The sequence below is a fragment of the Ochotona curzoniae genome, unplaced genomic scaffold, assembly GCF_017591425.1.
Source record: "Ochotona curzoniae isolate NIBS_2020 unplaced genomic scaffold, NIBS_Ocur_1.0 contig_2210, whole genome shotgun sequence".
NCBI lineage: Eukaryota > Metazoa > Chordata > Mammalia > Lagomorpha > Ochotonidae > Ochotona > Ochotona curzoniae.
Genome location: NW_024465369.1, coordinates 21,633,099 through 21,645,185, shown reverse-complemented (window position 1 = coordinate 21,645,185; position 12,087 = coordinate 21,633,099). Strand labels below are relative to the sequence as shown.

General features: G+C 39.8%; 1 protein-coding gene across 1 annotated transcript in view; it reads right to left on the bottom strand.

Moving 5' to 3' along the window:
- The window catches only part of UPP2 (uridine phosphorylase 2), a 37,703-nt gene that overhangs the window by 20,216 nt on the left and 5,400 nt on the right, over positions 1-12,087 (bottom strand). The window contains 4 exon segments of the mRNA XM_040971993.1: positions 831-940; positions 4,720-4,874; positions 6,979-7,039; positions 11,015-11,132. Coding sequence (XP_040827927.1) covers positions 831-940; positions 4,720-4,874; positions 6,979-7,039; positions 11,015-11,132 — 444 coding nt within the window.

Below are 12,087 nucleotides of genomic sequence, written 5' to 3'. Positions count from 1 at the left end.
TTTGGTCTCTTTCTGGTGCATTAATGAGGAAGAGATAGAACCAAGAACATGGAAGTATTACCTCGGAAGCATTAATAGCAGTTTTCCTAAGAGAACTGGGAGGAAGTAAAAGCAATATTTTCCTATCAGCTGCAAGATCTGCTTACTTAACAGATAAAATAGGCATACCCATGCTTTTCCTTCTCCAGTAGCACACATTTGTTTTTTTTTTCTTTAAGATTTATTTTATTGGACAGTCAGAGGAGAGACCGAGAGGAAGATCTACCGTCCACTAATCCACTCCCCACGCGGCTGCAATGGCCGGAGCTGAGCCAATCTGAACCCAAAAGCCAGGAGTCTCTTCTGGATCTCTCACATAGGCACAGGGTCCCAAGGCTTTGGGTTGTCCTCGACTGCCCTCCCAGACCACAAGCAGGTCCGCTGGAATTAAAACCGGCACCCATACAGGACCCCGGTGCATTCAAGGCAAGGACTTTAACTGATAGGCTACTGCACCAGGTCCAGTGTACACTTGTTTCTGTCACCCTACTATTCTTAGGCCTTAAAGAGAGTTATTACCCTCAAAACATCAATTCTTAAGAGACTCTAATCTTTTTGTGAATACCCAAGACCATCTGAACAGTTGGGTCTCTCCACTTGGACTTTCATGAGAATAAATCAAGTTAAAGCAAAGCAATATAAATGGATTTTCTTAAAATCTAAGCCACCTCCTGACTTGTTCTAACCCATCTGGGTTTCTTCTGAGTATGATGATGTATTTTGAATGAACACAATATGTGCATCAGAACCACTCAGTTTTAATCATAGAAATCAATATAACTCACCTATTCCCCCCTGAGGTACCGATTCTAATGATGGTAACATCACAGCACCGTGCATGGTGTAGTAGTTTGATGCGTTCATGAAGCATAATGGAAATAGAGGGGATGCCCATGCCATGCTGCAGAGAGAAAAGAAAAAGTCATTATACATCTTACAAACTGATACATGGAAAGAACATATTTTCTTCCTTCATTACAAGTTAACAGCCCTTGGACAAATTTGCATAATCATTATGACTTTGCCAATGCTGAGGAAAATGTAAGTCATCTCTAAGTGATGCTGACACAACATGCTGATGGATGTGTCCATCTGTGAGGATCGAAAAATTGGCATCTTGCTGCCAGTCAAACTGAGCTCAGCCCTCATCATCAAGAGCAGAAGGTGGGGGTGGCGATGTTTACAGATGTGCCAGGGCAGTGCTATTTTTCATCTCCCTGCTGGGATTTTGACAATGAACTTTTGAAAAATTGCTTTTTGCAAGATTAACTATTCAAGGAAATATATAATCTGATTGCAATTTCACCATTCCTTTTCCACCAAAGAATTGAACAGTAAATTCAATTCTTTGCTCTGTGAAGCAAAGAACAGGTCTCTTTGACCTGTTCATTTGCTGCTAATTTTGTGTGCATTTCAAAAGGCACTAGGGTAGGATGTGGATTAAGTCTCCACCTAGCAAGGGAAAGTTTATAGAGTGTGTAGGTGAAGTTAGGTTGCTACAGATCAAGACAGTAGCCTGGATCTTCTTTAGCAACTAAAACAGTGGCATCGGCGTCTGTGAACCCTGGGTGCGGTGTTCAGATGGGGCATGGGTCACCTGACCTGGGTCCTTGACCCCACCTTCATGGTGAATGCTGGGTCCATGAGCCCTAGGTGCAGGGCAGTGGAGTGAGGGGAGGCAGGCAGGGGTGTGGTACAGCAGGGCCTGTGTCAGACAGTCCAGGGTGCCAATGATGCCAGGCAAAGCTCATTGGCTGCCTGGGGGCAGTCCTGTGGAAACTTGGTATTTGGGCTTTTAGGGGTCTTGATATGGAATAGATGGGGGTTTTGTGGGCATGGAGTCTCATGTCCATGATTGGTGGTCTGACAGTGAAGGGCATGTGTCAGAGCTGGGCCTCCTCAATGGAAAAGATGGAGCAGTGAACAAAATGCCCCAATGCACATGAGGGATATGGCAGTCCACTGGGGCCTGAAAAGGACATTTGGTACCATAGCAGAGGAAGGAGAGCAGAACAAATTGGACAATTATTCCAACCAAACAATAACAAATATCTGGTTGCTTGGAGACTCTAATGTCAATTATGTCAACCAACGGACATTAGAAGGGGTTCCTCATCCTTGGATCAGTGAGATTGACAGCATTTCAGAACTATCAAAACCACTTGGCAGGCCTTGAGTGGTACCTAGTACCTAAAGTCCTCACTGTGCAAGTGCTGGGATCCCATATGAATGCCAGTTGTAATCCCAGCAGACCCGCTTCCCATCCAGCTCCCTGCTTGTGGTCTTGGAAAGCAGTTGAGGATGGCCTAAAGCCTGAAGACCATGTACCTGCATGGGAGACCTGGAAGAGGCTCCGGGTTTCTGATCAGTGTAGCTCTGGTCATTGCAGCCACTTGGGGAATGTATCAACAGACGGAAGGAAGATCTTCCTCTCTGCCTCTCCTTCTCTCTGCACATCTGACTTTCCAATAAAAATAAAATAAATCTTTATTTAAAAAAAAAAACTTGTGCAGAACCCTCAGAGCATGTACCACACCAGGTACCCTGGGTTGATACTGGGTGACTTTTGCCCATCCCCAGGTACTGGGGTTGTTGGGAGGCTAGGTGTAGCTTCTCCCCTTGTTGTCCCACTTCCTCCCAGATAAAGGAAGAAATAGAAAACTTGGAAAAAACTATCACACCCACTTTTTTCTAACCCTCGACCCATCCCACTCCAAATAACTATGTAAATATCATCAAAAATAAAAATTAAAAACAATTTTTTAAAAAGTAGCAATGAGGTTACCAGAATAGAAATGAGACATAGGATACAAGACTTGGAGAGGCTTGGTGGTTATATCACAGCATTCTCTAATAAGTCCCCAGAAAGATATCCCATTCTGTAATTTTAGAATCTGGAGGGGATTTTCAATTGATGACTCTGTCATTGCCAACATCATGGCAGAGAATCAAATGTGGTTTTGTCTTAGCACAAATCAAACCATTGAGCTGTGACTATAATATTTTCACCTGGGTTTATTCTAACTCACTACTATGAACATTAAGCTATGCAACCTTTGAACCTCCAAGTTCCTATTGTTTATGTCCTGACTTCAGAATGTGTTGGAAGCCTCTGCAATCAGGAGTCAAGCTTGTGTTGATTTGTATGTTCAAGAGGAACAAATCCAGATCTAAAACTAATAAATATAATCTGTAAGCATATTTATCTCAAACTGTAAATTAAGAGGATGAATTTATTTGATTTAATAATTCCTTTAAGTCAGACACTTGAAAAGCTTATGATTATCAGTTACATAATGTGGAAATAAAATGATAGATGAATTTATGTATTTCTGCTAAAGTCATGCCATCATTCTTTTGTGTACACACACACACACACACACACACACACTCATTTCGTAGTCACTGAAGAGGAAGAATTTCAAAGATTTCTACCTTGGCAATCTGCCTTGTGAGGCTCACTTGCAAATGAATAACTTTGGCATGTTACATATTTCAAATCTTTTTTTCCTGATAGAACAACAGAACCAATATGCTACTGTTATTCTATCTTACTCTGGAATTTTACTGCATATTTGTGGCAGTTTCACATTGGTATAGATCTTACATTATTGTCTTTTCCCATTTCCTATTCAAAAACAAACCAACAGTTATAATCTATATATCTGGAAAAATTAGTAAGTCAACAATTGCCATGATCAGAAGCCATTCAGCTTCTTTCCAATGCAGATTTTCTCTAATTGTTTACTGATGAACAAATTAGGAAATGGATGGAATCTCCGTTGTGAGCGCAAAGCAGGTGTTAGGTTCTGCTGCCCATTGGCATTGCATGATTTTCCCTTCATTCTCACAAGCTTCCCACCATAATAACCATACCCCAACACTGGATGCTACAGGCTGATCAATGCGTGCTGACAGGGCCATATGTAGGGGCTGAGTACAACAGTTCTTTAGAATTCGTTCACCTTTGCAAGACTCTTGCTCCTTTCTGTGGCATGGCTGCAGTGTCCAAATTTGTGGTAGACTCAGAGTATTCATTTAAAAAACACCTCCTTGAAGAGAGATAATCTAAGAATAGACTGCATGCGTATATGCACTCTCATAAGTGCATGGCATCTAAGTGCAAGTGAGAAATTGTCTGTTGCCTGAAGCTGCAATTCATTCCACTTTCACTTAGTCTTAGGTCATTGTGTAGATCCAGAACTGGTAACACAGTAAGTGCAGAAGAGCCATTCACAAAACTGGGTGGAGATACATAACCAGTTTTCTACAATGTTAAACAACACAGCTTTACAGTCCTGAAAATTGACCTCTATGTCCTAAAGTTCAACATTTCCAAAGTTGGATAAGACATAGAGGAGAAACTTGACCGGGAGTGAAGGTAGAGGAAGCTTGGAGACATTGAGGGACGAGGCGGAGTAGAAGAGTTAATCAGTTATAAAGAGAGGAAGAAGATGTTGAGGATTCCTCTCAATCTTGAATAGATAGGTGATGACTAAGAAATCAAATGAAAGTGACAGTGATGACTGTGTTCTGCCAAGGAGAATTTTTCCAGTAATGTAAATCATACCTGAATACTTAGTTACATTGTGTAAAAGTGCAAACTAGAAAGGTGATGGATCCCTGTGTGCAGCAATTCCCACTGTGCTTTGCAGTTGCGATGCCACCATGGTTACTTACACTGATGGAGAGCACAGGCCTGGCTTTATACATGCAGTACCTGTCTGTCCCAGCACAGATGGCCTTCACGTCTTCTCCACTTGCCTCCAACCCAAGCTCCTGCTGCATCAACAGTGCAAATGCCTTCATTCTGTTGGGGCTTCCACCAATACAAACTGTTAATAAAAATAATTGTCTTCAGTCATAGATGCTGGGATAAAAACCAAGGATTAGCTTTCAACTGATGTTTTTTTTTCTAGTGAATTTACTTAAGTGTATGCACAGACATCATAGATTATATTTTACAAATTAGCTAATTGGCAAGATTAACTTGTAAATAAAGCAAATAATTGCAGAGTCAGTAAAGACGATCACAAAATCTAAGTAAGCACTGGTATTGATCAAGGGGATATTCATGGATTTTGTTTGTTTATATCAAACAGCAGTTAGCATCTTACATTGATAAGCCATACCCTAAGTTGTATTTTGCATGATATATGCTGAATGTTAAAGTACTTAGAACATGGTAAGTAATGCAAGAGCAAAGGCAGAACCACCAGTATAAAACATGTTTTCTGTTTCCACAGGCCCAATCACAAGTTTTTATTGTAAAATACATTATGTAACTAAAGGCTTTGCAAGAATCACATTAGGGCTTTCCAGATTCTCATTCAGAAGACAGGCTCATAGAGCAAACCTTATTATAAATTTGAGATCTCACTATAGTCTTCCATCAAGTCCAATGATTTGATTTGGTTTTTGTTTCATTCACTTGTTCATATCTCTGAAATCAGGATAGGTATTACAGTCAATGGTATGAAATCAAAATGAATATAATAATAAATTATCCAGCAGTTGCTATTGCAACAGCTCTTGTGACGGCACAGTTGGAGGCATGGATGTGCAGCCAGTGGGGCAGGTGCCAATGATCAGCTATAGAAAGGGTGAGCAGCCACAGATGGACAGAAACCCAGGGGGAAGCAGGCACACAGAAGGACATCCAGTGTATCGGTACCAGGAATCTAAGTACTTCACCTAAGTACTTAGGTGAAGAAACTCCAACACAGAGAAAAAACAATGTGTAAGAACCTACTCTTTGAGGCTAGATAAAGCTGGTTTTGAGCTTCAAACCCATGGCTGGTTAAGTAGTTTGCTCACTGTCACCTGTGTGAACTCTAGGTGCCTCAGACCACCAGCTCCAAAACAGGAAAGAAGTGCTGGAGCCCAAAAGGTTCCTTCATAGGATTTCATCCAGATAAAACTCCAATCATATCTGGCAACTGCTTACCATTGCCCAAAGGCCCAAAAGCATTGCCCAAAGGCAGCTGCTTACCCAGTGTTCCCAAAGGCATCTCACTTTTACTATCAGATGTAGAAATCTCCTGGTCCTGTTTTGGGGCTGGCATATTGCTTGTGTATTACAGAATTTGATACAAACAAAGCTTGTTCTTGTTTTCTTGCAAAGATAAGGCAGTTGATGTGGAGTGGCTAATGTGAATAGCATTGGGCAAAGGGTCTCAAGGACAGGCTCACAGCAATTCAGAAGATATAAGGAGATGCCTCACATGGTTTGGGAGTGCCTGCATTCACACATGACTTTCTCTAACTATTGGGTGGTCCACATCCATGATACATCCTGTTTCAATCTAGCAATAATCTATGTGCTTCACTCATTCATAATTATAGGATGTGATTATCCTTTTATCAAGGATCTATGCCTTTCATCATTGCCTTTTCTGTGACTTCCTATGTGTTTTTCTGTTGTACCTTATATAAATATTGAACTGCAATAGAAGTCAGCCTTAAAAAGATCATGGTTTAAGGTGAGTTTTAAAATTTTTATTGAGTTTAGGCTTATTGAATATTGACTTTCTCCTCTGTTGGTTGAGTAGTATAAAGGCTTGATGCAAAGTCTAAATACAAGAAAAGCTTTTCTTTTTTGTAAACAAAGTACAGTAGTTTGAAAATTATCTCATCGTGTGGTATAATGAATGTAAATTATGGCTATTCAGATCGACCTGAAAACTGAAACAGATGCTACAATAGCTTGCGATTTGAGTGCATCTTTGACTGTAGGTATTGCTGTAATCAACAGGAACTTCTGAATACTTCTGGAGATATGAACATGACATGCCTAGATTGAAGAAGTATAATCCTTAAAGCTTATTCTTAACTCAGATTTACTAAGCACCACCTTTAGGCATGCTTATCAGTCTGGCTGCTCTAACGAAGAGTACAAACAGTTGACAACCATCAGTGAACATTGATCGTGTCACTTACAGCAATTTAATGTCTGAACCAAAATGGTCATTTGTCTTATTCCTAACAAAGCAAAAATGCACTGGGAGGTAATCAGCAGCATTATAAAAACATGTCACGGACATGTCTAATGAATGCCACAACAAAGTTGACATTTAAATGTCCCTAAGTATCTTAAGAGCTGTAATCTTGCCATGTTGTATTCATCATATCCACTATAATTTATGGATTTTGTGTTTTAACAAAGGAGTATGAACATCTTTAACTGAATATTGCCCAGAGTCTTTAAGGTGATGTTTTCCAAGCTTACCTTAAATTTCTAGGGAGAAACTGGAAGGGAGCAGTTGGTGATCTTACGCAGGTTATTTCAAATGGACACTATGGAAGACATATTTGCATATTCTTCCAAGGATGTTCCATCATGCTTTCCAACTCTTTGATCATTTCCAGTGAGGACAGAAGCATAATTCGTTGTTTTCTAAGGTGGTTTCCCTCTGGGCACACAGCTATACAGACTTTCTAGTCTCTTTCAGCTGAGATGTGGCCATTCACCCAGTATTCAGCCACCAGCATGTGTGCAGAACTGATGAATGCCACTTCCCATCACAAGCCGTACAAATGTTCATCTCAAAGGGATCCTGTATACATCTATCTCAACTGCTGGATGGGTGTTGATATCCAGGTAAACCTTGGGCACCATGATCTGAAGGTGACAGAGCAACAAAATGAAAGGAGCTTGAGTTGATTTATTAACAGTGGTTGGAAAGCCATCCACTGACCAGGAGCACTCTCTTTACACCTAATGTGACTTAGACTTTAAGCCATTGAAATTTTGAAGGCTCAGCTAGAGAAACCTTTGAAAATATAATAAGCAAAGATTTGAAGGAATTCAAAGTGATTGTAAGAGTCATTGAGGTTTTGCTTTGCACACCCTTTCCTCTGCAGACAGTGTTGTATTAAGAGTCATCATTTCTGTGGAAACAGGGCTAGGTTTTCAGAGACTGGTTACCTACTCTCTCAGCCAGGATTGCTATCCTGGGGGTTAAGGCAGTCAAGAAATCGAGCCTACAATGTTTTCATTCAAAGATAAGAATGTGGCTAGAAGAGGGCATGTTCCTGAGAAAAACATCAGCTAAAATAAATCAGGCTTTACCTGCTGCCTCAAAAATCCTGAATGATGTTAAACGTCAATTCTGATCATCTGAAACAGCATTAGTGTGCTTGAATCTTCTCACAAACAGAATTTTATTTCCTATCTGTCAAAATAAGCCAATCCAGGGTTCTCTGTCCTTTCATCTAAACATTTTTAATGCAGTTTCCAGAACCAGGTAGGTCCAGAGTGTAGATGTTACATGGTGTTTATGACAGAATGTGAGAGTAAGGGGGCATGCAAATCCAGTCGAAGGATTGTAGCAAAGATGATACAACACACTTTAAGTATGTGTAGTAGGTGGAGCTGGGAGTCGCATTACTTTTGTCTAAATTAAGGTCCCACTGATTTCCAAGAAACAAATATGTGGAGTACCAAAATGTAGAATTTTTTCTATTAACTGCAGGAGGAACCACTGCTTCTTTCATCAGAGAACCCTAACATTTACCCTCAGCTCTTTCACTTCCCAGCTGTGTTGTGCCTAACACAGACAGATAATACATATTGTATCACTACGTGTATGTTTGAGTCTCATTTCCTCATCTATAAAATCGAGACAAGTCTTACTTCCCCTCAGTGATGTGGGGATTGAATAGCACACTGTTTTGGATTCTGTATAGAGTCTGAATTTTCTGTGTTTCAGACTCTATACAGAATCCAAAACACAGAAAATTCCCCACAAATGGCAGAGATAGACACCTCAAGTGTATAACAGCAGATCTTCTGTGTCAAAACTTGTCTTAGGTCTTTTTAATTTATTAGTTGAATTAGTACCATAATTTGTTAATTCTGATGAATCTTCTATTAATCACAGTCATTCCTAAATAAGAGACCTGAGAGAATCTTTGTAGAGACATAAAACAAAATTTAACATTTGAACTCAGGTCAAACCTGTATAATAAGGATCAAAAGCAACCTTCATCAATGACACTTGCAGCATGTGTATTATAAACAGCAATAGGAAGGGAAATCACATTGAGATGAAGCAAAGGATGAAGGCAAGTCACACAAAAGCAAAAAAAAAAAAAAAAAAAGCAGCAGTCTCAAAAAGAGTGGGAGTGCCCAGTGTTGTAGCCTAGTGGCTAAATTCCTGGCCTTGCACACACCTGCATCCCATATAGGCACAGGTTCTAATCCCAGTGGCCCCACTTCCCATCCGGCTCCCTGCTTGTGTCCTAGAAAATCAGTTGAGGGTGGCACAAAGCCTTGGGACTCTGCATCCGCGTGGGAGACCTGGAAGAGGCTCTGGGCTTCTGGCTTCCATTCTATACCCAGATATGTACCCATTCCCTCAGCTCTGCTCCCTGGAAAGAGGGGGAGAGGAAGTGCAATCTATTGATTTTGAAGAACAATAGGATTATTTTCTCTTACTTCATCTCTTCCTTCCTCCCTTCCTTCAATCCTTCCTGCCACCCTCGCCCTTCCATCCTCCCCTCCCTTCTTGCCTTTCTCCCTCCTTCACTCCCTCCCTTCCTTCTTTCCTCCCTCCCTCGTTTTCTTCTTTCATTCCATCCTTCCTTCCTTCTCTCTATCCTTCCTCCCTCCCTTTCTTCTTTCATTCTGTCCTTCTTCCCTCTTTCCTCCTTCCTTCCTTTTTCTTCCTCCATTCTTCCCTCTCTCCCTCCCTCCTTCCTTCCTCCCTTCTTTCCTTCTCTTCCACTTCTATATAACACCGTCCTTCACCTGCCACTCACTGCCTCTCAATTTATGAAACATTTTGAGTTACTGTGGTAGGAATAATTTACCTACCACAGTAGTTCCTAGTGCAATGGATAGGAACCCTGAAAATTAGACCTGGAGAAACTTGATTGGAATCTCAACCCTGCCATTCTATGGTGTGATTTCAGTTTTCTTGGACCACTCTGGCCTCACCTTTCTTGTTATATGATGGAGATGTCTGCCTGCTAAACCTCCTTGAAACATATAACATGAAAATTTTGTGAAATTGTGGATAAGAAAACTTTTGTTTTTGTCCTAATTGCTAAAGAGTATTGGAAAGTGTCAGACTAAAAACTACAGTTTTCCAATGCTGAGATATAAATTGGGTTTTTATAAGATGCAACATTTTAAAATGTCCATTTCATTTGATCATTTCTGAGAATAATTCTAAACAAATAGACCTAAACGTGAAAAAAAAGGTAAAAATATATTGTTTGGGTGCTTGTACAGTAGAAAATACTTTAGCACACAAGTCAATCTTAGCATTTAGAACATACGGCATTGGCATGGACAACTTGATATGTATAAACAATGAGTTTAAAAGAAAATATAACTACATGGAAAATGTTAATTATAGCTAATTTCAAATTAATATGATTTTAGCTAACTTTTAAATCTATTCATTAAAATGATCTATGTTTAGGTTGTAGGACAATGAGGTATGTTTTAAATCATATAGAAATACAACTTTCCTGGACGATTTCTCAAAGTAATTTCTTATGAAATAAGCATCTTAACAATGTAAAATATTAGATAATGTTTATTTTTAGATGTGGAATAATAAAAATCACTCTTGGTTTTATTGATGTCTTTTATGATTTAATAAAATGAGAATTAATGAGATTCAGCTACAAATGTAGATGTTAAGTGGTGAATTAAATCTATTAAAACATGATGAATTCTGAACACTCACCAATTTTATTGATAAAATTATTTATCTTCAAGAAACACAGAAGTCAAATAATCATGTTTTCATTAGATTTAGTTGGAAAACTCTGTCTTGTTTTGGTGCAGATGATTATTCATGATGCACACATTCTAAATTGCTTCAGCAAATGAATGTGGCTTTCATTCCTATTGAGATCCTTGATATTTCAGCCACAGATATACAGTTTGTTTTGGGAAATCAGAAAGAAAAATGAGTATGGTAAACTCAATATTTTTCCCTGAAGTGAAAAATATGTTTACCTTTACATCTGCAAACATTGCTGGCAGGTTGTGTGATTTTGTTCCTAGGTCCAAGTGATAGAGAATATCTTCATCCATGGACACTAGGTAAGGATTTTTAACACAAACAAAACTTTTTCTAGAGAAAAGCACACAAAGAGAATGTAACTGTATTTGAAGGAAAAAAAGAAACACATAAAAATGATATCAGCCTTTCTCCTAAGATTGACACTAACTTTTCTTTAGGACAAAGTGATTCATTGAAGAGCTATGTGATATAATAACAATAATAATGGTTAATATTTACTGTATATATGCTAGATGGCAGGCATAGAATGAAACATGGAAGCATGGAAATTGTACAATGGCATGAAAGCTTCACATAATGAATACATGAGTTCATTTAATTCCATAACCATCCAACTAGGTAAGCTTAAATATAATAAATATAATAAATGGATAAAGAAGTCACAGCTTATAGAAGTTGAGAAACTTGGGCCCGGCGTGATGGCGCGGTGGTTAAGGTCCTCGCCTTGCACGCCCGGGATCCCATATGGGCGCCAGTTCTAATCCCGGCAGCCTTGCTTCATATCCAGCTCCCTGCTTGTGGCCTGGGAAAGCAGTCCAGGACGGCCCAAAGCTTTGGGACTCTGCACCCACGTGGGAGACCCGGAAGAGGCTCCTGGCTTCGGAGCATAGTATCGGCCGTTGTGCTCACTTGGGGAGTGAATGATCGGATGGAAGATCTTCCTTTCTGTCTCTCCTCTCTGTATATCCGCCTTTCCAATAAAAATAAAATAAATCTTAAAAAAGAAAAAAAGAAAGAAATTGAGAAACTTGTACAAAATTATACAACCAGTGGATTATAAGAATCTCATGTCAGGCTCTAGCTCCTGACTACAGCTTCTTGCTAATGACCCAGAAAGCAGAGGAAATGGTTCAAGTAACTGATGCACAACCTACAGATTGGCCAGTGCTGCAACTTAAGACTCCATCAGCCATGCTAAATATGCAGCCTTCTTTCTATCCTAGTAGCCACTTGCCCCAGCCCAGTCACCAATTACAGCAGTACTGTCTGACCCTGGAACTTTGCT